Source organism: Camelus bactrianus, chromosome 6 (genome assembly GCF_048773025.1).
Source record: "Camelus bactrianus isolate YW-2024 breed Bactrian camel chromosome 6, ASM4877302v1, whole genome shotgun sequence".
In the NCBI taxonomy this organism is placed as follows: Eukaryota; Metazoa; Chordata; class Mammalia; order Artiodactyla; family Camelidae; genus Camelus; species Camelus bactrianus.
In genome coordinates, this window is record NC_133544.1 from 89840874 (window position 1) to 89868842 (window position 27969).

General features: G+C 50.0%; 1 protein-coding gene across 10 annotated transcripts in view; it reads right to left on the bottom strand.

The window, feature by feature from the left end:
• Positions 1 to 395: 395 nt before the first annotated feature.
• LOC123616570 (uncharacterized) overlaps positions 396 to 27969 on the bottom strand; it is a 53304-nt gene continuing 25730 nt past the window's right edge. For 2 of the 10 annotated variants that reach the window (XM_074366267.1, XM_074366265.1), the window contains 2 exons: positions 25962 to 26078; positions 396 to 24039 (listed from right to left, as the gene is read on the bottom strand). In XM_074366267.1, coding sequence (XP_074222368.1) covers positions 19284 to 23498 — 4215 coding nt within the window. In that variant the 5' untranslated portion in view covers positions 23499 to 24039; positions 25962 to 26078 and the 3' untranslated portion in view covers positions 396 to 19283. Of the gene's footprint in view, positions 26079 to 27969 lie in introns of all 10 variants that reach the window. The other 8 variants (XR_012507725.1, XR_012507726.1, XR_012507722.1 and 5 more) reach the window with 8 other exon arrangements.

The window sequence follows — 27969 nt, forward strand, 5'->3', positions numbered from 1 at the left end:
ATCTTAGTAATGAACACTTAGCCACAAAAATCAGAAAAGCAAGTGACAACAAGTATATTTCCCTAAATCTTAACAGTTTATAATGTGTTCCACAGACTTACTTTAAAATTAATACTTGGGAGGGGAGGGTATGGCTCAGCGGCAGAGCGCATGCTTAGCACGCCTGAGGTCCTGGGTTCAGACACACACAGCTGTGTATAAAATAGACAAATAACAAGGTCGTACTGTTTAGCACAGGGAACTAGATCCGATTTCCGGTAGAAACATATAATAGAAAAGAATCTGAAAAGAAAAAGTGTATATGTATATGTATGTGTAACTGAGTCGCTTTGCTGCACACCTGAAACTAACATTGTAAACCAACCACACTTCAATAAAAGGTTTTTAAACGTAAATGAAATTAATACCATATGTTTTATTTACTTTATTTGAATAGATTATTTTTAGACAACTGTGGATTCATATGCAGTTACTCTTAGCCAGTTTTTCCAATGGTGTCATCTTGCAAAACTAGACTATGTCACAGCCATGACATTGACATTGAGACCGTCCACCTGTCAGTCAGATTCTTCCAGTTGTGTATGTACTGATGTGTATTTCATTCTATACAGTTTAATCACACGTGCACATTGGTGTATCCACCACCATAGTCAAGATTCTATACCATTTCCATTTCCCCAAGAATTCTACCTGTTGCCCTTTTAAACCACATCTACCACTCCCCTGCCTCCAACTAATAACAATTCATTTAAAAATAAAATAAGTTGGTGGGAATGTAAAATGGTACAGCCACTGCAAAAAGCAGGCAATTTCTTATAAAACTAAATATACAACTCCCACACAAGCCAGAAATTATGAGCATTTATCCCAGAGCTATGAAAAATTATGTTCACACAAAAACTTGTATGTGAATGTTTACATAAGCTTTATTTGCAATAGTCAAAAACTGGAAATGACTTAGATATGCTTCAGTGTGTGAATGGTTTCACAAGTTGTGGTCCACCCACACTGTGGAATATTACGCAGTCATCAAAAAGAATGATTCATTGATATATAAAACAACTTGGATGAATGTCCAGGGAATTATCCTGAAGGGGAAAAAAAAGCCCATCCCAAAAGGATATATACTATATGATTTCATTTTTATAACACTCTTGAAATGACACATTGCTTTTGACCTGCTCCTCACGACAGCCTAGGGGGAAGGGTTATGCACAGCAGTTACGGCAGAGGAGAGGCAGCCCTGAAATGAAGGCTGGGGTCTACAGTGGCATTTGATTTGCCTCATTAGCCTGTTCCCTTCCTTTCCAAAACACCCCAACAGACACACCCAGTCTTAAGATTGACCGAACAGCTGGAAAGCCAGGATCCCTGTCAAGTTGACACATAACCCTAATCATCACAGCCTGTATTTTAATATAATTAATCTCCTGGGTAATCTCATGTTCTGGTTTTCTACTGCTGAGTAACAATCCCTCTAGCCCCCAAAATAAATGAAAAACAAACAACCTTAGTGGCCTAAAATAACCATTTTCTTCCACTGACAATTCTGTGGATCAGGAGATTGCGGGAGGCTCAGCTGGACAGGTCGGGTCTGACCCATGTGGTGCAGGCTGGGCTGTGGGGGCTTTCTGGTGCCCTCACATCCCTCTTCACCCAGCCTGCTGCCTCTTCAGTGCCCCGTGGCCTTCCAGGCACCTCGGCCTTGACCTTGATCTTCCACAGCACTGCGATCTGGGGGCCAGTGAACTTCCTACACAAGCTGCCTCCCACGCAGATGAAGATGAAGGTTCAGGATGACGTCACTTCAGCCTTATCCTGTTGGACCACGTATTGTTGGGACCTGCCCAGGTTTGAGGGGTGGAGAAACAGACCCCCCAAGTGACAAGGTGACTGAAGAAGAGCATGTGGCCCGGGGACATTGACCAGCCCACCTTCGGAAATTCCAATGTGCCCACTGAGTGGACTTCACGTATTAAAAGCATCACTCTGACTGGTCATCTGGAGGCTGCACCAAGCCATCAAAGGGGCACGTGGCCCCGGCTAGGCGAAGACCCCCATGCCAAGCTCCTGGTTTATTCTGTTGGGGGCAGAGAGGGAGGGGGAACCTGTTACACTGAGTATGGGCTGAACTGAACACCACTGGAACTGGCAGCCTGGTGGACCTACAAATATGCTTGCTCTCCTAAATTCATCACAAAGTTCAAAAACTCTCAGTCCAGGATGAGATGCAAATAGGGGCGGTCTGTTAACTCTGGGATCACATCTTATCCCAGCTCCTTCCCTGTTTCAGAGCCACCAGGTTGCTTTCCGGGGTGCACACCCGTCTCGTGGCCAGGCCCGAAGCCTTCCCAAGGAGGGCACCACTCACTATCGCTCAGAAAAAGGTCTAAGTTGTAAGTAACTGCCAACCCCGGGGAGTTGGCTCCCACCCTGGCCAGCGCCCCTGGGGGACCCAGGGCTGCAGACAGCTGAGCAGTTCCTCCCTGAGGGCGCTGTCTGCAGACGCAGACACAGCGCCTGGGGTCAGAAGTTCCCCATCCACTCAACAGGCCCCCGCAGGTCCCCAAGACCTCCACAAAGAGGCACTAACCCAAGGATGCCAGCGGACAACAAGGGCCCGTCTCAGCTCATGGAGTCAAAGGTTCCATTCGTTCCTAAACTCTGAGAAAGGGCTTTCGCCGGCTCGCTGGGTTTCTTGCATGAGATGATTGACTCAGAAAGAAAATGACTTGCTGGGTTTCTCGCTTCCTACGTTGGCCTTGCAAACAGAGGGGGCCTGCTAAGCGGTGTTTGGATCAGAACCTCCCGGCTGAGGAAAGCGAGTCAGCAGCTGGCGGGGTCGGCCCACAGTGCAGAAGCCAGTCATGAGAACAAAGGCAGTTGGTTCCAGCCCGGGATGGATGGTGCCGCAAACACAGTCAGCGCAAACATCTCCCAGAGGAGACAGACCTCAAGCCCTCGCGTCACGTGAGTCAGAGGGAACTTCAGAGTGACTCGCTTCTCTGTCCTGAGTTCAAAGTCCTGTCTAAGTCAGAAGAGGAGAGAGGAGGGAAGGGGATGGATTAAAACCATCCTGCTTGCCAGACGCGTGTCCTGTCCCCTCCCTTCCCTGGAGAGCCTTAGTGACCAAAAGCCAATTTGGTCCCCAGGGCTTCCTCACACCCCGCCAGAGTGTTCAGGAAGTAATAATCAGCTGAGACCGCTTCACTTTTAAATCACCTGGAGAACAGGGGCGGGAGGACGGACAGCCTTTGACCCACTGCTCCAGGGAGAAGCTGAGAGAGCGAGAGTCCCCGCGAAGTCGATCCCCCCCAGACGTGAGGACAAGGGCGGGCTGCCGGCTTGCTGGGCAGCAGGGCGGGGCTCTTTTTATCCTCTCCATGCAATCTGATTTCCAGCTGGCATGTTTTCAGACAGAACTTTCCTATTAAAATGTGCTACACTTATGACTGAAAGCTTGTGGTGCTCAGAAAACTCTTTACCAAAGGCGCTCTCACCACGGTGCCCGTGTGATGGTGGCCTGGCTGGGCTTTGGAGGACCGATTTTTCATCAGTGTCTGACCCGACTGGACACGTGCGGCCAGCCCTTCACGAGGGATGAGAGGTCACTGCAGAGGAAGGATGGCAACAGAAAGCACATCCGTGCCCCACCTCTTCTTCCCCGGGCCAAACACGCCCTGTGGATTTGGGACCTCACACCACACACGGCCCCCAAAACTGAAGGCTCTAACCAAGTACTTGAAAGAGGTTTAAAGAAACTTGCTGAAGTTTGGATGAACCCCAACTGGGCCAACAACCCCTGTCTCCCAACCTGCAGACCTACCTTCCTGCTGAAACGTGCAGAGGGAAGGATGTCAACATAGCGATGAAGAGAGCGATGAAATGAAACCAAACACGTGCTGCTCGCGCCAGAGGTCCCCAGCCCCAGCTGCCCTGGCCAAGAGGAGAGCGCGCCTCCGGCCGGGCGGCCGGGCTGCTCACCAGCTGCTGGTGGAGGGCGCGCAGCGGGCAGGGGAGCCAGGCTGGGAGGCAGAAAGGCTCGGAGCATCCTGACTGCATCTTTGCCTCCGCGAAGCATCCCGACGCTCCATCGCTATTTTTAGAGCTCAGCATTTCAAAGGTCAAGTGCTTTCTAAAGTGTTTGTTTTTCCCTCCAGGGTTTGTGCCCTGATGGAAGCGACAGCCTTGTGCTGCTCCCCTGCCCCCACACCACACTGGCTCCAACACTCACCACTTACCTTTTACCCGAGTTGCCGACAAAGCCTGAAATGAGCAGTCTTCAGGGTTTTGGTTTTTTCTTAACCTGGCTCCAGTCTTGACCCTCGGAACCACAAATGCATGGTGGGCCCTGAGGAAAACGCAGAGTGCTTCCCCTACGGGGCCAGCGGGCGGAAGGCACCCCACAGGTCTTCACAGACAAGACCAGGCCCTCCCTGCACAGATGCAGCCTGACCCCGGGGAGTTCAGGCCCCCGGACCCACCTCAGTCCTTGCAAGAAGTCTGCAGCTTGCGTTCAGGGGCTGCCCCACATCTCTGAGCCTGTCCGTGGAGAGCTGTGAGGCCACCTCAGTCCTGTCTGTCTTCTGTCACCTCTTGCCCTGGGCTTCTCCACCCGTCACTCCGTGTCACAGAATTCGCGGAGCTTCTCCCACTGCTGTCGCTCTGCCAGGATCTTCCAAGGCACGGAGGAAGCCCACCCTACTCCCCAAAGCACAGCGAATTCTGGGCTGTAGTGTCCACATGACCTTAGCTAGCCCGGCACGTAGGTGACAGCCCCGGGGGAGGCCAGCCACTGCTCTGCAAATGCTCATCTCCTCTGGTTCATAGGCCATGCGTGGGCCTTCAGCTGGTGGCATCCCAGTCTAGCCACCTCCCAAAGGACTCCCCTTTGACTGGTGCCCTCTCCAGAGTCCAGGCCTCCATTCTGGTGAACAGGGCACCTCCACCGGGAGCCCCAAAGACAGGCGAGGCCACGGCAGCATGGCATCCCCAGTACTTCCCCTGTCTGAGGACCTGGAGCCTCAGACTCCAGGGTCCCCTGCTCTACCCCAAACCTCCAGGAGAAGAAGAAAAAAGAAGCAGGCTACAGCTCTCCACTAGCAAAGCTCTCGAACTCTTGGACCAGAAGGACAAAACACTTCTCCCCAAAACACACGCTTCTCAGGTGAGCACACAAAATCGACCTGCACGGGGAAGTAGCATCTTTCAGTCCAGTTAAAAATGTCTGTGTTTGGGTCATTTCCTCAACTCCCCAGAGTAAGGCCAAGGTCTGCTCTCCAAGACGAGCCCCAGCCCTCTCCCCAGGACAGGGCCAGGTGGATGAGAGGGGAAAAGCACAGTAAACAAACGAAGCGCGTGTCCCCTCGGCTGGGGAGTCAGAGATCTCGGACCCAGTTCCCAGCAGGATGCTGGCGGTCTACGGCACGTCTCTGTCCGCGGAGCATCCCGGATCAGCCGGCTCCCTCAGCTCACGAGAGAGCGCTTCAAAAGGAGGACCAGGACACGGAGTTCTTCCTTGGTTCTCACCATGTAGCCGTGTCCGAAATAAAAATAAATAGATGAGGTACATTCTCTTCTCAAGGAGCACACACTCCCTTTTCCCCTCGGTCTCAGCCTCCCCTCCCCTCCTCCCGGGGCCGCCTCCACTGCCCCAGCTCCTCTCCTTCTGCCCGTCCAGTGCTGCCCTGCTGCCCAGGGAGGGTCTGCTCCAGCCCAGCCTGGTGCCTCCTGCTCCCTGCACCCTCTGATCCCCTACCCAGGCCCCCACCTCTACCGAGACCACCCTAGGGAGACAGATGAGCTTTGGCAATGTGGTGAGGGCCCCCCCGTGAGGCCACCTGACGCAACAAGGGCGTTCAACCAGCCCAGCACGCTTATTCTATTCCCTTTTGTGCAGGGTTCACTCTTCCACTCCCTGAAGCCATCTTCCCTGTAGCCTGCCCTCTCCTTGGATGCACACACCTTCCCACCCTGCCACCCCCACCACAGGCTCTTCTTTGGGGAGAATAATAAAAGCTAAAAGCAAGTGGGTGGTGACTCCCTTGCCATCACTCCGGTCTTGACCTGCTTGCTTCTGGACCCGCGGAAGACCCTACTCCTCGCCAGAGCACACCTCCCCTGGGTGCCGGACGTGTCCCCCACCATCTTAGAAACTTCTCTCTTATCCTGGAAAGACGATCTTCCCCTCTGTGCCAGATACTTCCAACAACAAGGAAACATGCTGTAAGATTTCAGTCTTAAATTTTTTTTCCTGACTTCACATCCTCCTCCATCAATAGCCCCGTTGCCTTGTTTTCTATCACAAAACTCGAAACACCATCTGTAGAAGCCATCTGCACTTCCTCTGCCTTGTAGTTTTTGCTTGGACCCCTCCCAACTTTCTGTGGTCCCCGGCACCCTGGGAGTCACTGGTCAAGGTCACCGAGGACTTCCAGTGACCTCCAGGTTGACAAAGACGGAGGCTGCGCCCTAAGTCACCGCACCGCTCAGCAGCGTTAGAGCCAGGATAACACGGTCTCCTGTCCTCCCGCATCAGTCTTGGGCCCTCCTCCTCCCAGCACATCCTTCCAGGCTGTGTGTGGCTCCCCAGGGGTGCCGCCCAGGTCTTGTCCTGACTGTCATCTCAGGACCAACAATTCCAGGCACCAGCCTCTCCATCAAGCACCACATACAACCCAGCTGCCTTCTTGGTTCTTTGAAGATCCAACCAGGATCTCATACTTTGTGTGGCCAAAAAAAGTCTTAACTCCCCATCCCCCAAGTTTCCAGAGTCTCCCTCCTAATCATTCTCATCTCAGTCAGTGACTCAAGCACTTGTCCTCAACCCAGCTCCCTTCCTCCCCCTGCACATGACTAAACCACACATTGTCCTGCTGGTTCTACCTTCTACCTTGTGTCCACCCTCCACCCTGCCCAGGGCTCCCTCATCTCCCACCAGGCCCGTGGCCACCTCCGCAGCATCTATGGTTCCTCCTCTTCCATCCCCAGTCCCATCTCCCGCAGCACATGTGGCCCAGCTGACCCTATGGGACTTCCTGGGCTGCCAAGTTCTGTGAAGCTTCCGCCTGGATGTCCTGGATGCTCGCTCACCCTCTTAGGACCCTCCCTCTCTGAACCCAGCTACCACACTGGGAACAGCCAAGCCACATGGCGGGGGGCCCTCACGATGATGTTCTGGTCCACTGTGCCACCCGGCCAGCCTTCGAGGCATCCCAGCCCAGAAGTCGTCTGTACCCCTCATTCTGAGGTGGTTCTTCACACAGCGATGCTAGTTAGAGCAGGGCATCCCACGCATAGGAACAGGGAGGTATCGAGACGGGGATCCACAGGAGATAAAAATTAAACATATATACAAACAAAAATGAAAAAGTCAATAGACGGATTAAAGAAAGCATGGAGGAACTCTCCAGAAAGCAGACCCAAGAGGCAAGCATGGGAAAGATCAGAGAGAAGATGAGACAGTGAGCAGTTCAGACCCAACTTCCAGATCCAGAAAGGACACGGAGACAACCGGCGGGAAGAAGCTGTCAATGAGCTAATTCAAGAAAATGAGATCGCAGGCTGACAGTGCCTGGCACTGAGATCCCAGCAGCCGAGAAGGAAGGCACTCAGAGCGGAAATGGGGAGACGACAGCGTGCCCTGGGGGAGACCCTAAATGCCCCCCGGGGGCTCCAAGCCCCGCAGGGAAAGCTCCGGGGCAAAGGAGCGATGCTTTCGAGTCTCTAAGGGAAAATTATTTTCAACCCAGACGGTCTTCTGGGGCCAGGTAGCTGCCCTACAAATGAAACTCTACGATGCTGGGATGGTGGGTACGGGACATTCTGCACAGATCCAACCAGCACAAAAAGGGAGCCCTGAGATAGACTGCAGACTTGAGTTAATACCAATGCATCACTATTGGCTTATTAATTATAATGAATGGACCGTGCTAATGCAAGATGTCTGTAACGGGGGGAACTGGGCATGTGGGATCCTGCATGCTATCTGATGAATTATCTTGTAAATCTAAAACTCATCTTTAAAAAAATAAATTATCAGAATTTGTGGATGGCAAAAAAAAAAAAAAAAGAGTGGGAGGAAGAAACAACTCTTTTACACAGACTGGTTCCTGAAAGTTTCCGGGTGGCTGGGGGCAGGGCTGGGAAAGAGACTTGATCAGCTACCTTGTCAGTCCTTTTGAATTGTGTACCAGGTGCACGCATTGCTCTTCAACAAGAAACATAATTTAAAACTTTTTATTTTTAAAATAAAACTGCCCCGTAACTCAAGTGGAAGCAAAGTGCTGAGAAAGGAGAGAGGCAGGAGCAGATGGAAGCAACCGAAGAAACGGGCGAACGGCGGACCCAGCCTTCAGATGCGTCTGGTCGGTTTGTAGCTGTGTTTTTCGCCCACACGTTGGGAGATTCTGGATGACAGCGCAGATTCCAACTTCTGAGCAACAGGACAGAGGTCACAGAGTAACAACTGGGTCATACAGGACAGGTGGCTGGCGCCGAGGAGTGGCTGTCCCTCTGTGTCGCAATGATGTGCCATTTGCCGCCTGCCTCCCCATGTCTTGTACAGAGTCTCGTCTCTCACTCACAGAACCTTCTGGGCTTCTGGGAGAACAGACTGGTGGAGGCCAGGAGTTAAAGGGGTGGGGGCGGGGGGAAAGGGAAGTGGCTGTGGCTGTAAAAGGGCAGCATGAGGGTTCCAGGTGGCAATGGAAATGTCCTGCACCTTTACTGCATCAGTAAGCGTGTGTGTTTCAGTCCCCGGAGGTGGCTGGTCCTGCTGGTCAACCAGCTCTTCCTTTGTCATGGTTGGGGGACACCTGCCACCATGCTGGATGGTGACTCGACCTGAGAGACGCCGAAAAGCAAAGGCGTTGTACTGTTCCCGTGGCTTAGCTCTACCCAGGGAGCTCTAAACACACCCAAATGACAAAAAGTCAGAAGACGAAACGAAGCTGTTCACAAGAAATGCAGGTTAACGGCCCAGAGTCTGGGGCGTGGGGCGCCGGGAGAGCTGAGAACTGATCACTGTGTTCCTGTTGGTGTCGTTATTCTGTTTCTATAAGGAAAAGTACCCTAAATGTCCGTGCACGGAGCATTTTATTTTATGTCAGTAAGAGGCCAAAAGCTGCCAGACTTGCTCCTTGGCAGTTTCTTTAAATGTCGTAAAACTCCTCACCTGGCAGATTTACGAGCGCTTGCTTTGCCTCTTCGGCCTGAAATGCAGGCAAGACTCTAACAATATTTAAAATTCCTGGCAAAGAGCCTCAGGACCGCCACAAACAGACAAATGTCCCCTGCTCAAAGCCTCCTTGAAATGTCAAGTGCCCTTGTGACTTGATGGACGTGCACAAAAGTGACGTGTCAAGCTCTGAGGACGCATTTCACTCCCAAGAGAGGGAGGCTGCGGGTGGATGCTGCCTCCCAGCGTGGTGCTTCCCGCTCTGTCTCGAGCGCTGAGTGTCACTGCATGTCTCTTTCTTGGGGTGCCTCTCTTCCTCCCCACGTAGCACAAGGAGCATGTGCACTTAACTTGCAGGGTCATTAGTGGAATGAATTAATTGCAGCCACAGCCAGAGATGCTCAAGTTAGTCACGGTGAGCAGTGGGACTCTTCTGTGGTCCCCCTGGAGCTGGGCTTCAGGGCGAGAAGACAGAGCCAGCGAGGTGTACACGCCCCGCAGGACAGCATTAAGCCCTGGTGTGCAGGAGGATCACCTGGGATGTTTTTTATGTTGTGGGTGTCTTCCTAGAGCTGCTACATTGAATGATCTGGGGGTGGGAACCAGGGCTATCGCATGATCCCTGGCACGCTGGCCACCAGCTGCAGTGAGAGAACACAAGCCCAGCAGAGAACAGGAATCACACCCCTGGTCACCAAGGACCAGCGGGTCATCTGGGATGACAGCTGGAGCTCCAGGGCCCCGGTGCGTCTGGCCCGTCAAAGGCTCCGGAACCTTCATGACCCTCCACGGCCGTCTGACAAGGAAGGTGTCCAAACGACACAATACAGGGCTTCAGGGGATTTGCTGCATTCACAGCCGTTACTTAGACCAGAAATGGGGAAGAATTTCGAGAGGCCCTTGTCCTTCACCCTCCCTGATGAACAGACACGTGGAGATCACGCACAGGCTGGCGCAGCTCGGAACAAAGAGATGATGCCGGAAGTCAAAGCGGCCGAAAAGAACTATAACCTGATGCCAGTGCAGACGTGATGCGGGGTGACCAGTGACGTGCGTTCACAGCTGTGGGAACGATGCCTACCTTTGTTATTAGGAGTTAGGTTCTAGGCATGAAAGCGTTGCAGAGACAGCGTTCTCACGCTGAAAATCACGCTGCACATAAACCCTGCACCTCCAACAGGTACTGAGTCAGGGTGGATCAGGGGCTCAAAGGCAAAACTTACAACTGTGACACTCAGAAGAAAACAAAGGAGAAAATCTTCAGGATCTTGGACTAAGCAAATAGGTCTTAGACATGACACCAAAAGCATGAGTGGAAGGGAACAGTTGGTAAGCTGGGCTCCATCAGAATGAAAAAAATTTGCTCTGCAAACGACTTTGCGGAGAGGATGAAAGGACAAACTAGAGACGCGAGGAAAAAAGAGTGGCAAACCGCCCACCTGCCCATCAACAAAAGGCCTGCGTCCAGAGTATGTGAAGAATTCTCAAACCTCAGCGATGAAACCGGAGTCCAAGTAGAAAATGTGCAGATTACGTGAGGTCCTTCACCAGGGAGCATACCGATGGCAAATACACACACACACACACCCCCCACACATACACACCACACACACACATACCACACACACACACACACCACACACACACCCACCACACACACACACCCACACCCCGACACAGACACTCACACACACACAAAGATGTTTGATATTATTGGCCATGATAGGAGTGCAAAGTGAACCATGGTCACATCACACCTATCTGAACAGCCAAAACAGAAGAGAGTGATGACACCAGATGCTCGAGAGGACCAGAGAAGCTGCATCACTGACATTGCCAGTGGGAAATGAACGGAAATGGTTCAGCCACCCTGGAAAACAGTGTGGCAGTTATGCATTATGCTGGACACCAGAAATTGACCCACTGTAACTGACTATACTTCAATAAATTTAAAAACAAAAACAAAAAAACCTCAACTTGTAATTAACATACAACCCAGCAATTGCAATCATGGGCATTTTTTCCAGAGAAATGAAACCATGTCCACACAAAAACCTGTGCACGGCTATTCACAACAGATTTTTTTTTTAGTAATAATCCAAAGCTAGAAACAACCCAAATGTCCAGCAAGGGTGAACAGTTGCATTGTGGTCCATCTATAGCATGAGATACCACTCAGCAATGAGAAGGAAAGCAGCACTGATCCATTCAAGAACTTGAATGAATCTCCAGGAAATTATGCTGAGTGAAAAAAGCCATCCCAAAGGTTACATACTGTATGAGTCCATTTACATAGCATTCTTGAAATGACAAAATCGTAGAAACGGAGAACAGACTGGTGGAGGCCAGGAGTTAAAGGGGTGGGTACGGGGAGGAAGGGGAGTGGGTGTGGCTGTAAAAGGGCAGCATGAGGGTTCCAGGTGGTGACGCAAATGTCCCGTATCTTTACTGCATCGACATTAACATCGTGGCTGTGATACTGTGCTCTAGTTTTGCAAGATGTTACCATGGGGGAAACTGGGTGAAAGTTACATAAGCTCACTCTGTATTATTTCTTACAACCGCATGTGAATTTACAGTTATTTCAAAGTGAAAATTTTACTGTCCAAAAGCAAAACAAAATACACAGAGAAATATCATGAATTCAAACATAAAGGCACAATTTTACTGAATATGAATACAACTTAAGTAACGGGAAAAATTTTTTTTAATGATTTTAGAAGCCAGGGGTTCAGTGAATAAGGGCTACTTAATAATCACAAGCATCATTTTTAAGGATTAGAAAGCTGTTGACATTCACCCTCAAAACACACACACACACACAAAAACAATTTTCAAAGCCCCAAACTGTTTCTACTGTCGAATTCTCTTAATTCTCCCCTACATGAGGAACCAAGCCAAAACCATCTCAAGCAATACATCAGGTTGCCAAGAACATGACTAACTCACATTATTTAAACCATTTCACCAATAGTTCTTGTTTTATAGCATCCTGTAAAGTTCTGATGCATTCAGACTCTTGAGAATTCATGAGCCTCTTCCTTTTCCATTTGATACCATCCCAGCACCTACATCGGCCTGTCCCGTTTCCTTGTGAGTCCTTTGAATGCCTTCTTCGCAGTGCATCTCAAGGCTGTGATGGGCTGGATAAGTCCCCTGGTTAAGTCCTGGCTGGCCAGTGTAACCAACCATAGCTCATCCCAGGCTAACATGGAGAGTCACTTTAGTAACCCACCAGGGTACGCTGGACCACATTTTGGCTGTCCCCTAATGTAAATTCTTCCTTGTTCACCCAACGCATGGATGAAACAGAATTTTTTTTCTTCTGATCTGAATGTAACTTTTTAAATTAGAAAACGTGGCAAATTTCACGCCATTAATAAAACATGCTGATCTAACTGTAAAATGTAATTTCTCCTGTCCGTGAGTTTTAACAGTAGAAAATTTAACAAATTTTGCACCTTTGGAGTTGGGTTTAATGACACACTTAGCATCCGAGGAACTTAGGCCCCCTAGAAATACTCCCATGGCCATACATATTTGTTGCTGTCAAATATATGACCCCTCAACTTAGTGACTGAAAGTAACAGAAACATTTATTATCTCAGTTTCTGTGAATCAGAAATTCAGGAGGGCCTTACCTAAGAGGTTCTGGTTCAGGATTTCCTGGTCATCTTTGAACCTTCAGAAAAAGGCCTGAGTCCTGCTCCGCAGGAGCCTTTCCCCTAGGAGAGCCAGGAGGGCGCCCTCTGCCCAGATCCTGCTCACGTCCCCGTGCCCATGGCCCAGACTGCCCCGCACGCCACCTCAGCTCCTGTTCCCGCACGTCCGCTGGCACCCCTTTGGATCCCAGCTCAGGACCACAGCAGTGAGGGGTGAGTTCAGTGTGTGGATGGGGGTTGCAGCTCTAGGAACTTGGTGATGGAGTGAGCTAATGAACAAACAATTGGGATTATGGTGTTTATTTATTTGCTGGGAAACGGACCACCATCTCGCTTTTTATAAGATGCTGGTACATTTCCCAGGAGCAGGCATGGCACAGAATGTGCGGCTTACACCCGAGTCAGGAGCAGCCCGGAGGCAACTGCAGAGACCCCTTCTGGCCTTGGGGAGGTGAGGAAGGCAGTGTATCAGTCAGCTCAGGCTGCTGGGACAGAAACAACAGACGCCTACTTCTCACAGTTCTGGAGGCTGGAGGTCTGAGCTCCCAACGTCAGCAGAGCTGGTTTCCTCTGAGGCCCCTCTCCTTGGCTTGTAGACAGCTGTCCTCTCCCCGTGTCTTCACATGGTCTTCCCTCTGTGTGTGTCTGTGTTCTAATCTTTTTTATAAGGATACCAGGTAGATTGGATTAGAGCCCGCCCTAGCGACCCAATTTTAATTTAAGTACCACTTTAAAAGCGTTATCTCCAAATAGAGTCACATTCTGAGATACTGGGGGTTAGGAGTTCAATATACGAATCTGGGGGACCCAGCTCAGCCCGTAACAGGTGGTTGCCTCCCTCTGCTCCGTACTCCCTTGGGTTTCTGGAAAGACGTTCTAAACCCTCCTTCCTTTGGATTTGATGGTTTTTCATTCACGAATGCTTCATCTCCGGGTCAACATCTCAGGATGCTCCTTGGTCCTGTGTCCTTTGCTGAACAGCCAAATAGTCACACCTGCAGCCGGGCCAGCCTTCCCCTTCCTTGGGCCACTCTGTGAGTTAAGGAGCATCAGAGGCTGGTATCTGTCTCCTTTGTTTCTGAGTCTGATTAATCTGGTGCTTCCCACGTGATTCCAGGCTGTGGACCCTCCTCCTGACCTGCAGGAACCTCAGGGCCGACCGCCCACCCTGACGGTGCCTGCTTCCCCCACAAATCTAAACCAACCATGGAAACCTCTGACTCAAGCCAGCTATGAACTGCAGTATTATCGGTATTCAGGCTCCCAGCAGACCTGTAGACTAAACCACATTCAGGCTGAAAACCGCTTCACATCAGCACTGAGTTTCAACATGGATGCTACTTCCCGCAGGGCCACCGCATCAGGCACCCGTCCCAAAGACAGCTCCACCGACAGCAGGCCCCGCTGCCAGGGCCCCACGCGCAGCTGTGACCGCTGGCCACCCTCGCTGAGGCTGGCGGATCACCTTCGGGGGAGGCGAGGAGCGCTTGCTGGAAATTTCTAGTTCCTGAGAGGCAGTGCAGGCGAACGTCCAAAATGCACAATCTGGACTTTGCCTAGTCTTGAGTGTTGACTCTCCCGGGTGCTGGCTGTGTGTCCTTGGGTATTTGACCTCTCTGGGACTCAGTTTACCTTTTTGGGAAGTGGGAACACTAACACTACTTCCTTTCTAAAGTAATTGGGAGGGTTAAGTGTAGTTGTCTGCAGAAAGCAGTCCAGGCATGCCCGGGATTCAGTAAGTGTTCTGCAAGCGTCTCCCGCGATGGTTGTTATGGCTTTTGCCACTATTCAGTACCCGCCTTGTGGTGTGGACCACCCGCCTCTGAAGTGTGCCCAGTTGCGTTGTGGCCGATGGGGGTGGAACACGTCAGCACCGCTGCCGTTTTGACTAAAACACTCCCCGTGAGACGCTGCTGCTGGGACTGGAGGCGCCGACACCCAGCGATTCTGTAACTCTGTGATGATGCCCCCCTCCCACCCCCCAGCGCCCAGCCCTCCCCACTGCGTGCTGTGCCCAGGACGGAGTCTCGTGCACGCCGCTAGCCCCATCCAGACACTCACAGGCTGGCCGGCAGGTACACACCTGCCTGCTTTCCTAGGGAGGGGGGTGTGTACCTGAACACACTGCAGGAGCAGGATGTGAAGTGTCGCTGAGAAGCCAGGGTACGAAACAGAGTGCTCTGTGCCTGTGTGGCTGCCGCTGTCCCACAGGCCATCCTGGGGGTACGTCGTATCTCTAACATTTGTCAAGCAGCCTGGAAACAGGTTTGAGCCATCACTGTGTGCATTTAAGTTGATTTCATTCTAGGCGCTTCATCACAGCAGCTGATGACCTCATTTTAAAGAAAGCTTTCCTCTGAGGAGCTTAAGACATCTTATATCCATTAAGAATCTCCTCCTGCACCACGCCCCAGAACGCTGTTTGCGCACGCCTGTTTTCGCCTGTGCCCTTCATTACGGCAGACAGAAATAGCAGGGAATTAAAATGCACGTACATCCTTGGGGTGGGGAGCCTTGGTTTCCTCCTCCATCAAACTGTTACCTGGCAGCCAAGTCAGATTTAAGCTTCCTTACCCTCCACCACCTTTCCACCTGCGATGGAGGAGGTTAAAGCAAGCAGTGGTTACATCCAGGAGGAAGAGGTGGATGGAAATTAGAGAGACCCTTCCCCCGCCCCCCCGGCCCCCCGCCTGGGTGAGAAGGAAGCCTGGTGCATCTCAGAAAGTCTCTCCAGTCTCCCTGGCTTTCACTGTCACTTGCAACGTTCAGAAAATGGAGATCCAACCACATGCCTCTGTTTTATGGTGAGAAATTACACACACGAGGGCAAGGAAATAGGAGATCGGAGGCTCCCACACACCAAGAATGGTATATGTGAACTGGACATCCCTCATGGACCACGACAATGGAAAGAAATCTCACAGTTCAGATGACCTGACAGTGGAAAAGCTGCGAAGGCATTACTGAATAATTCAGAGTATGGGAGAGGCGGAGGGCGCCCATCCAAAATGCTCTCCGCTCCCTCGGAGTTTCTCAGCTGCTCTTTCCCTAAGCAGAAAGGAAAGCTCTTTGAAAGACAATGATCTGCTTAGAAAACATTCATTTAAAATGTCTTGCAATTATTGACACTCTCATTAGATGCTGGCAGACGTACAGTATCCCTGCCTCCCCTGTGCGCCTGCCACAAGAAGAGTCTCATCGGTTAGGAGGCAAAATGGAATGAAAGTCCAAGGACACGGTGCTTGAACTGCTGCTGTTGTGAAGCTGATTGCCCCAGGATTCAGGAAGCCGGGGTCTGTATTGTTACCCACCTGGCAGCCTGCATCACTTCTCTCTCTCTCCCTCCCTCTCTCTCTCTCTCTCTCTCTCAGACACTTGAACTCAGCTGGGCAGTCATCCAAATGAGTCACATTAAATTCTAGCTATATTCAGCACAAAAGTCATCCAACATCAGAGGATCGAAGTTACATCAACTAAGAAGCACTGGGGAATTGGTAAGCAGCTAAAATTAGGTCATTGCCTAGCTGCGGCTTTTGATGGATGAAGTGAAATTTCGCAGCAGGTTTGCTATTTAAAGATCTGTTACAGCATCCTTTCCTGCAGCCACAATGAGCACACAACGAAGTATCAGGCCTCTGATGAAATGTTGAATCATCACTGCTCGCCCCGCTGTCTGGGGCAGAGATTTACAAGTTCCTTAAGAGCACGTTCAGTCTCAGGCTGGGCCGCGTAAATAAATGCATTTTAATTTCCACATTCAGAGCCCTAAGGGAGGCTCTTTCTTCCTCCTTGGGGTAAATTCTGTAAAGTTATTTTAATCCCTGTGGAAGGAAGGAAGGAAGGAAGGAAGGAAGGAAGGAAGGAAGGGAGGAAGGAGGAAGGGAGGGAGGATGAAAGGAAAGAAGGAAGGGAGGAAGGAAGCGCAAGATGGAGTCACTTGTGCTAAGCCACATGGCAGCAAACTGAGACTTAACACCTAACTTAAATGCAGTTTCAGCTTCTCCCAGGAATGTAACCTTTAACCACTCAATCCAGTATTCCCTGGTCTGTAGATTCCTTGTTTTAGTGTCTTTGTTTGACTTGGCAGGAAAATAATGGAAGCCTCATCAAATAACTTGAGACCTGTCCTCTCCTCTGTTTTCTCAAAGAACTCAGGCAGGATTGGTAATGTTTCTTCCACAAATGGTTGGTAGATTCACCAGCGCAGCCATCATGCCCAGAGTTTTCTTTCTGGAAAAATTTTTAATTACGGATTCAATTATATATATATATATATATTTTTAAATATATATATATATATAAAATCTTTGTTTTTTAATTCCATACAAAACTTTACATTTAATATAATTACCCATTCTGGTTAAGTTTAAATTTACCGTTTTGATATTTCTTTTCTATCTTTCTCATCTAACTTTTATTACTCATTTATATATATATAAAGTGAAAGTATTTTAGATTTTCTATTTCTTCTAGTGTTAGTTTTGGTGAATTATCTGACATAAAGTTATTTTAAGATTCTCTCATAACCCTTTAATATCTGTAGGATATGCAGTGATGACCTATCTCGACACTGGCAATTTGTGTCTTCTTTTTTTTTCCCTCTGTTTCTTGATTATCAGGTTAGCTAGCAGTCTTAATTTTTTTTTCTCACATTCTCAAACTATGGGCTTTGGGTTTTATTAATGCTTCTCTATTGTTGATACCAAGTCTTTTCCACTAACTTCCTCTTCTTTGTTAAAAGTGGAGGTTCAGTCACTGATGGCAGATCTTTTTATTTTCTCATAAAAGCTTTTAAAACTCTGATTGCTCTGTTGCTTTAGCACCGTCTCACAAAAGTTAATGTTGTTTTCATTTTCCTTAAGGTCAAAATATTTTCTGATTTCTCTTTTGACCCATAGGTGTACCCAGTATTCTTTGAATTTCCAAGTATCTAGAGGGTTTGCATGTAAGTTTCAGTTAATGGTTTCTAATTTAACTCTGTCAGGGTCGGAGAATATGGCCTGTATTATCTCAGTCCTTTAAAATTCATTAAAATTTATTTTATGGTCCATCTTCCTATTTTGATGGCTATTCCACGTAAACTTTAAAGACAACTTGAATTCTGTGGTCATTGGGTAGAGTACTCCGAAAAGATCACTCAGGCCAAGCTGTTCCAAATACATTTCAAGGTTTCTGTATCTTCACTTACTTTCTTTCCATTTGCTCCATCAACTACGAAATCTCCAGGAGAAACAGTGGATTTACGTATTTCTCCTTTTCGTTCTGAGAATTTCTGCCTCAAGCATCTGAAGTTCTGTTCTCACAGCGGCAGGCGCACTTGAAGTCACACCCTCCTGATGGATCTCTTTTCCCTTCTGTCATTTCACGATGTCCCTCACAGGGACATCGTTCCTCGCTCTGAAACCTAGTTTTCCAGTATTCACAGAGCCAGTCCAGCTTTCCTATTTATTGTGAGCGTGTACGTCTTCTTCCATCCTTTCAGTTTTAACGTATCTGTACCCTTGTAAAGTAGGGCTCATAAACAGTATGTAATTGAGTCTTACTTTGTAAATCAATCTGTTTTTTAATTCCATAAAAAATTTTACATTTAATATAATGACCCATTCTGGTTAGGTTTATATTTACCATTTTGATGTTTTTCTGTCTTTCTCATCTATTTTATTACTCGTTCTTTTTTTGGGATTGAGCATTTTTAGCATTTCATTCTACCTTCACTACGAGTTTGTTGTTAACATTTAATTTTTTTAACTGGTTAGTAGCCTTTCTTAAGTAGAGTTTTGTGAGAGAAGAAAGCTAAGAGAAAGTGAAATTAATGAGTATTTTAAAATGTCTCGATGACAGTACTTTGCTCTTAGACGCATAGGATAGAAATTAACTTATTACGTAGAGTAAATGCCTTAAAGCATTAGGGCTTAGTTTTTACCAAATTCAGAAAAGTTCTGGTCTTTTTCTAATGCAAACAAGAACAAAACTTTATTATAAGCTATGAAAAAACACAAGGGTTTTGGGAGGAAAATGGGGAGAGGAGGAGTCAGTTGTAGGCAGCAGGGGTGTGCCCCTTGCTCTGGGGCTGGAGAGGACAGGACAAGGGCCTTTGTCTACTGTCCTGAGGACTCTGACCACTTGGGATCAGTGGGATCAGGTAACAGTCTCAAGTCAACCACCTCTGGGGACAAGATCGCAGGCAGGGAGCTCCGGGATTCCAGAAGTTAGGGCCAGGCTTGTGTTTCACCCCCAAATGGGGCCTGCCTGCACGAAGTCCAGCCTGGGAGGTAGGGGACACTGACTGTGTCTCCCGAAGTCACCAATTCAGGCCATGATCCGCCTCTTAGATTCCAAGGGAGGGGATCCCAACCTGGAGGAAGATGACTTGGACGGCCCAGCAGCCTTGTGTGCAGCCACGCCCTGGACAGGTGATGGGCGGGCCCTCACAGTGTGGCTGCTCATTCCTGTGCCCGCTGTGCAGGCGGGCTGCTGCCACAGGCCAGGACAGACATGCCAGCCTTGCTGGGAGAGGTGCCGGGCCCTCGGCTGGAAGCAGAGGGGCTCTGCCTGGGGGCGCCCCCGGGGGTGGGACTTAAGGTGGGGGCAGCAGTGCCTCCAAACCCAGGCTGCTGCTTGGTTCTGGGTCCCGTGGCCAGCATGGGGGTGCTCTGGTGAACGGGGCCCCAGGTGTTCAGGCCCCTGCGTCCCCCACGGCAGCGTGTGGTGCTCGGGCTCCGCGTCACCTCTTCTGTGATGCGAAGAGCTGCAAAGAGGCGGCACAGCTCAAAGTCACCCACTTGGCTCCTGCCACCCTTACATGCAGCCGAGACCCCGAACCTGCAGGGGACTGGGCTCGAGCTGGCAGATCTTGGGCAGTGCCGCCAAGTGTTGGGCCCAGCCCTGGTCACAACGCTGGGCATGTAGGCGGCAGCTGCACAGCCACGGGGGAACAGAGTAGAGGTGGCAGAAGACATCGGCTGGGTGCTGGCATGAGTGCCCATGGTGGGATTTCTGGATGACAAACTGTCAGAAGATGCTTTTGGTGGGGGCTTGAAGGCTACTGGACCTGGAGCGGACAGTGGGTCCGAGGTTGGGGCTGGAGCTGCCTGCTTTCGATACTGCGAAGAGCTGTCACAGGCGGCGGCTCCACACTGCTGCCCATGAGGGACCGCAAGGATGGGCTGTGTAGAGGTCCCAGGGTTAGCAGGAAGTGTCACAGTTAGGTTAGGCCCACAGAAGCTCAGTGCAGACAGGCTGGTGGTGAGGATGATTAAGGCCACACCGTCATGGGGGGCCGTCTGCGGGGCCTGCAGAGGGGGCACGATGCTCCCACTGGTGGTCTGGGGAGCCCCCGAGAGCAGAGGCTGAGAGGGTACAGTGCTATTCATCGGGGTGACCCCAGTCCCCTGAGCAGGGGTGAAGACGGCCAGGCCACCACTGGGGGCCGTCTGCGGGGCCTGCAGAAGAGGCAAGATGCTCCCACTGGTGGTTTGGGGAGCCCCCGAGAGCAGAGGCTGAGAGGGTACAGTGCTATTCATCGGGGTGACCCCAGTCCCCTGAGCAGGGGTGAAGACGGCCAGGCCACCACTGGGGGCCGTCTGCGGGGCCTGCTGAGTGGGCAGGATGCTCCCACTGGTGGTTTGGGGAGCCCCCGAGAGCAGAGGCTGAGAGGGTACAGTGCTATTCATCGGGGTGACCCCAGTCCCCTGAGCAGGGGTGAAGACGGCCAGGCCACCACTGGGGGCCGTCTGCGGGGCCTGCTGAGTGGGCAGGATGCTCCCACTGGTGGTCTGGGGAGCCCCCGAGAGCAGAGGCTGAGACGGTACAGTGCTATTCATGGGGGTGACCCCAGTCCCCTGAGCAGGGGTGACGAAGGCCAGGCCACCAATGGCGGCCATCTGCGGGGCCTGCAGAGGGGCCAAGATGCTCCCACTGGTGGTTTGGGGAGCCCCCGAGAGCAGAGGCTGAGAGGGTACAGTGCTATACATTGGGGTGACCCCAGTCCCCTGAGCGGGGTTCACGAAGGCCAGGGCACCACTGGGGGCCGTCTGCGGAGCCTTCAGAGGGGGCAAGATGCTCCCACTGGTGGTTTGGGGAGCCCCCGAGAGCAGAGCCTGAGAGGGTGGAGTCGTGTCCATAGGGGTGACCCCAGAGTCCGAAAAAGGGGTGAAGACAGCCAGGCCACCACTGGGGGCCATCTGTGGGGCCTTCAGAGAGGGCAAGATACTCCCACTGGTGGTCTGGGGAGCCCCCGAGAGGAGAGGCTGGGAGGATACAATGCTATTCATGGGGGTGACCCCAGTCCCCTGAGCAGGGGTGAAGACGGCCAGGCCACCACTGGGGGCCATCTGCGGGGCCTGCAGAGGGGCCAAGATGCTCCCACTGGTGGTCTGGGAAGCCCCCGAGAGCAGAGGCTGAGAGGGTACAGTGCTATACATTGGGGTGACCCCAGTCCCCTGAGCGGGGTTCACGAAGGCCAGGGCACCACTGGGGGCCGTCTGCGGAGCCTTCAGAGGGGGCAAGATGCTCCCACTGGTGGTCTGGGAAGCCCCCGAGAGCAGAGCCTGAGAGGGTGGAGTGGTCTCCATCGGGGTGACCCCTGAGTCCGAAGAAGGGGTGAAGACGGCCAGGGCACCACTAGGCGCCGTCTGCGGGGCCTGCAGAGGGGGCAGGATGCTCCCACTGGTGGTCTGGGAAGCCCCCGAGAGCAGAGCCTGAGAGGGTGGAGTGGTCTCCATCGGGGTGACCCCTGAGTCCGAAGAAGGGGTGAAGATGGCCAGGGCACCACTAGGCGCCGTCTGCGGGGCCTGCAGAGGGGGCAGGATGCTCCCACTGGTGGTCTGGGAAGCCCCCGAGAGCAGAGCCTGACAGGGTGGAGTGGTCTCCATCGGGGTGACCCCTGAGTCCGAAGAAGGGGTGAAGATGGCCAGGGCACCACTAGGCGCCGTCTGCGGGGCCTGCAGAGGGGGCAGGATGCTCCCACTGGTGGTCTGGGAAGCCCCCGAGAGCAGAGCCTGACAGGGTGGAGTGGTCTCCATGGGGGTGACCCCAGAGTCCGAAGAAGGGGTGAAGATGGCCAGGCCACCACTAGGCGCCATCTGCGGGGCCTGCTGAGTGGGCAGGATGCTCCCACTGGTGGTCTGGGAAGCCCCCGAGAGCAGAGGCTGAGAGGGTACACTGCTATTCATGGGGGTGACCCCAGTCCCCTGAGCGGGGGTGACGAAGGCCTGGTCACTACTAGGGGCCATCTGCGGGGCCTGCAGAGGGGGCAAGATGCTCCCACTGGTGGTCTGGGGAGCCCCCGAGAGCAGAGGCTGAGAGGGTGGAGTGGTCTCCTTGGGGGTGACCTCAGCGTCCGGGGAGGGCGGGGGAGCCAAGCCGGCCTCCGTCTCACCCCGTAACATGCTATTGATTTGCCGGAACGCTGCTTTCTTCTCCACGTTGAGGTCTTCCGAGGTGACTCGGGAACGCAGTTCAGGGGGTGGGGGCAGCCTCAGGGGCTCCCCTCGCCTGTGTGGCAGCAGAGAAAACCTGCATCTTCGGGGCCTGGGACCATCGGATGTGTTCCCCTCGGTTCCCCTCGGCCCTCTGGCTGTGTCTGCATCCCTGTCGGGCCAGTTCGTCTGTGGTGAGACCACCGGAGCTTCAGCGGGAGGTTGGGGGCTCTCCTTCCTCGATTTCTTCAAGGGTTTCGGGGGCAGTCCGCTGCGTGCGGGACCCCTCTTCCTCCGTACTGGTGGGGAACCCTGGGAGGAGCTGTACGAGCTGTTGATGGCATCTCTCCGGGGGCAGGAGCTCACGCAAGAGGTCTGGGGTTTCTCCACGCAGACGTCTTCTGAGTTCTTGGCACAGAGGTTCCTCTGCAGAGACCCGGGCCCCGGAATGAAAGAAACGGGGCCTCTCTCGGGTTCTTCACCCCCGGTGCCATCCGGGCTCCTCTGATCTTCCCCCTCTGGGACTGCCAGGTCTTCCTTGGCCAACCCTTTCCCGCTCTCACCAGGGGCCCTCGACACCGCCTCCCTGCACGAGTCCAGGGCACACCCGGGCGTTGCGGGCAGCGCAGGAGTGCGGGGCTGTTCCCTCACTGCACAGACGGTGGCTGTGCCCGCTGGAGACGCTGAGCTGCAGGACAGCGTGGAGGTCTCGGCGCGCAGCACGGCCCTCCTCCGACGGACCAGACTACAGGTGGAACTGAGGACGCCCAGCAAGGAGCGCAGGGTCCGCGGGAGCAGGGAGCATCTTCTGTGAAGCGCTGTTACAAGGCGTCGATGTAAAGTCATGGGACACCTGTAGGCTGGCCTGCCAGCGGCCAGCAGCTGGTGGAGAGCCAGGTGACCCGGGCCGGCCAGGGGCAGTCGGCGATGGCGGGGAGCGGGCTGGAGGTGGCCGGGCCCTGGCGGCAGGTGCCGGCCCCCCAGGGCTCGGGGCGGGGCTGAGGGGCAGGGTGTGCTCAGGTAGTCGCCCATAGGGCACTTAGGTAAGGTCAAGGGCAGAGAGCAGGACTCTGAGCGCTGTCCTTCACTGCCAATTCTGCTGAAGGCCAAGAGCACACTGTTTGGTCTGTTGCTAGGACGTGGCTCTAGAACCTTGTGAGCAAATAATGCGCACGTGCACAGGGCCCTGTGGGACCCTCCCTGTGCAGCAGACACACAGGGACCCAGGGCTGCACACATGCGGATGCGCCCCCATCCCCCCCTCCACCCTCTGGTGCTTCCGGATCTCCTGGAGCCTGCGGATTGGAGGGGGGGAGCCCAGAGCTCTCACGGAACTAACTGTACAGGACGGGTCTTTTTTTTTTTTTTTTTTTTTTAAGTATTGTTCTTTCCCCACCTTGACTGTGAGCACTGAGACCTTCATTACATTCTGTCAGACCACTCGATGCTGCCCCAAGTTTTCTCTTGGGCTTTGGTTTTGGCAATTTCTACTTCTGTGTTGTCAAATGCACCAAACTTCCCTTCTGCAGCATCTAGTCTGCAGTTAATTCCGCCCAGCAGTTTTTTTCATTTCAGGGACCGATTTTTAGCCCTAGGAGTTCCAGGCGGTTCTCTTTTACACCTTCTAGCTCTCTCCTTACGTACATTTTCATTTTAAATATCCTTGAGCACAAATATAAAGTCGTTTTGAAGTCTTTTTCTGCAAGTTCCACCATCTCTGCTGTATCTGCTTCTATCTAGTCACGGTTTCTCCCCCTACGTCACGTGTTTCTGCTTCATCCTGTGTATAAATTTCGGATTGATTGCCAGACATTGTTTGATGTGCTGTGTACTGCATTCTGCTGTTTCCCTTTACAGCACGTTGGGCCGTGGCCCACAGACAGTTAAGTTCTTTGCAGTGCAGGTGGACCCTCACTAGGCTTGTCGTTAAGCTTTGTTAGGGCAGGTTTAGAGAACTCATTACACGTTAGGGTTAGTTTGGGCCCTACTCGCACAACCAAAGTCTTTTCCATTTTATATGACAAATATTTCACCATAGTTCCCTGTGCTCTACAGTAGGTCCTTGTTGTTTATCTATTTTATTTATACTAACTTGTGTGTTAATCCCCAATCCCTCACTTAGCCCTCCCTGCCCGAAAAATGGATGCTTAAATATTCTGATAGGCATAAGACTGTACAAAAAAGGAACAGTAAAAAGAAAGTTACGCAACCAAACAGCAACTTAGCCACTTATATCTAATCCTTAGACAGATGTGATTTTTAAATTTAATTTTACAGAAATCATCAAACAAAAAATGATATTGTAAATTATTATTGTTTGCTGCAAACAATATAACTTTACTACAGGAAACATTAAGGAAACAGACTTTTAGTTCTATGGCTGACAATACTGCTCTACTTATACTACCATTACTCAAAGCATCTAATGTAATTGTTATCACACATTTATATCTGGTGTTATTATATTATTTTGGTAGTATGGTCTCAATATTTCTTTAATTTATTGGATATGTATTAAGAAACATTTTTTATTATATACATTATTTTGGTTGCTGCTCCCACAATTACAATCACACAATCATAAAACCTTATGCAATCCCTTTTAAAATAGCACCCAAGTTAATAAAATACCCAGGAATAAATCTAACCAAGGAGGTGAAAGACTTACACGTGGAGAACTACAAAACATTGATTCAGGAAATTAAAGAAGACTTAAAAAAATGGAAAGATATCCCATGCTCCTGCATTGGAAGAACCAGTGTTGTTAAAATGAACATACTGTCTGAGGCAATCTACAGATTTAATGCAACCCCTATCAAACTACCCAGGACGTATTTCACAGAACTAGAACAAATCATATTAAAATTTATATGGAATCACAAAAGTCCCAGAATTGCCAAAGCATTACTGAAGGAAAAGAAAGAGGCTGGAGGAATAACCCTCCCAGACTTCAGACAATACTACAGAGCTACAGTAGTCAAAACAGCATGGTATTGGTACAAAAACAGATATATGGACCAATAGGTACAAAAACAGACATATGGACCAACGGAACAGAACAGAGAGCCCAGAAAGGAACCCACAAACTTTTGGTCAACTAATCTTTGACAAAGGAGGCAAGAACATACAATGGAATAAAGACAGTCTCTTCAGCAAATGGTGCTAGGAAAACTGGACAGCAGCATGTAAAGCAATGAAGCAAGGAAGCTAAATTCCTTACACCATACACAAAAATAAATTCAAAATGGATCAAAGACTCAAACATAAGACAAGATACAATAAACCTCCTAGAAGGAAATATAGGCAAAACATTATCTCACATACATCTCAACAATGTGCTCCTAGGGCAGTCTATCCAAGCAACAGAAATAAACGTAAGAATAAACAAACAGGACCTAATGAAACTTACAAGCTTTTGCATAGCAAAGGAAACCATAAGCAGAACAAAATGACAACCTACAGAATAGGAGAAAATATTTCCAAAAGATGCAACTGACAAAGGCTTGATCTCCAGAATATATAAGCAGCTCATATGACTTAATAAGAAAAAAACCAAAAAACCCAACCCATAAATGGGCAGAAGACCTAATAAACAAGCAATTCTCCAAGGAAGACATATGAATGATCAATAGGCACATGAAAAAATGCTCAATATCACTAACTATCAGAGAAATGCAAATCAAAACTCCAATCAGCTCTCACCTCACACCAGTCAGAACGCCCATCATTCAAAGGTCCACAAATGACAAATGCTCGAGAGGCTCTGGAGAAACGGGAACCCTCCTACACTGCTGGCGGGAATGCAGTTTGGTGGAGCCACTGTGGAAAACAGGATGGAGATTCCTCAAAAGACTAGGAATAGACTTACCATACGACCCAGGAATCCTGCTCCTGGGCATATATCCAGAAGGAACCCCGCTTCAGAAAGACATGTGCACCCCAATGTTCACAGCAGCACTATTTACAATAGCCAAGACATGGAAACAGCCTAAATGTCCATCGGCAGATGACTGGATAAAGAAGTTGTGGTATATTTATATAATGGAATACTATTCAGCCATGAAAAATGACAACACAATGCCATTTGCAGCAACATGATGTCCCTGGAGAATGTTATTCTAAGTGAAGCCAGAAAAATATCATATGATATCACTCATATGTGGAATCTAAAAAAAATAAAGGAGGCAAATGAACCTAAATATAAAACAGAAACAGACTCATAGACATAGAATACAAACTTGTGGTTGCCAGGGGTGAGGGGGGTGGGAAGGGACAGACTGGGAGTTTGAAATTTGTAGATACTGACCAATATATATAGAACAGACGAACAAGTTTATACTGTATAGCACAGGGAAATATATGTAGATCTGTGGTAGCTCACGGTGAAAAAAGAATGTGACAATGAATATATGTATGTTTATGTATGACTGAAAAATTGTGCTCTACACTGGAAATTGACAAAACAGTGTAAACTAACTATAACTCAGTAAAACAAGATTAAAAAAAAAAAAAGAGTATTAAAAAAAAAAAAAAAAGATGTCCTGGGGTCTCCTCCTCCTCCCAGCGCCAGAACCCCAGGCTGGGGCGCCTGATGCTGGGCTTATAACTCTCACTCCTGTGGGAGGTTCTTTGTGGCTTATTCTTCAGCTTGTAAGTTGCCCACACCCGGGGGGTATGGGGCCCAACTACATCATGAGAATGCCCTTCCCACCATCCTGCTGTGGCTCCCTCTTTACGTTTCCAGTTGAAGATCTTTTCTTGGTAGGTTCCAGTCTTGTTTCCAATGCTTATTTAGCAGTCAGTTGTGGTTTCACTGTGGTCACGAGGAGAGGTGAGCTCATGGAAGCCTATCAGCTAGTTTTCAGCAGTCATTACAGGCCGGAAGGAACAGCCATGATATACTTAAAGCACTCAAAGGGAAAAACCTAGAATCTAGGCTACCTGCGCAGCAAAGTTACTAATCAAAACTGAAAGAGACTTAAAGAGCTTCTCAGATGAGTAAAAACTAAGTGTTCATCAATCCTAAACTGACCTTATAAGAAGTATTAGGTTTTCTTTATACGAAAAAGAATAAGAAATAAGAACTTATATAAAGGGGAAAATCCCACTTTAAAGTAAAAATGGAGCAATGGTTGTGAATCAAGCACTTAAAGAAGCTGCTACAAAGGCTAAAAAACAAAAATTGTAAGAACAACTATACTTGCAATAAACATTTATAGGAGGCACATGAAGATGTAAAAAATAAAATTAAAAAAAGAGGAGAGAGGGAGTAAAACAGCAGATCTTTTAGAACTTATAGGACCTTAAATGATAATCTCTTTAAAACAATCAGATACGTAACAGAGCAACTTATATGAACCTCATGGTAACCATAAATCAAAAACCTACATTAGCTATGCAAAAACAAGTAAGAGAAACACAAATGTAACAATAAAGAAAATCAACTAACCATAAGAAAAGAGTATGAAAGAAGGACAGAGAAGAACTACAAAAACATGTAGCAAGGTGGCAGGATATAACATTAACATGCACAAATCAGGTGCATTTCTTTACACTAACAATGAAATAGTAGGAGAAGAAAGTAAAGAAACAATCCCTTTTAAAATTACATCCAATAAACAATAAAATACTGAGGAATAAGTCTGACCAAGCAGGTGAAAGATTTATCCATGGAGAACTACAAAACATGGATTAAAGAAATTAAAGATGC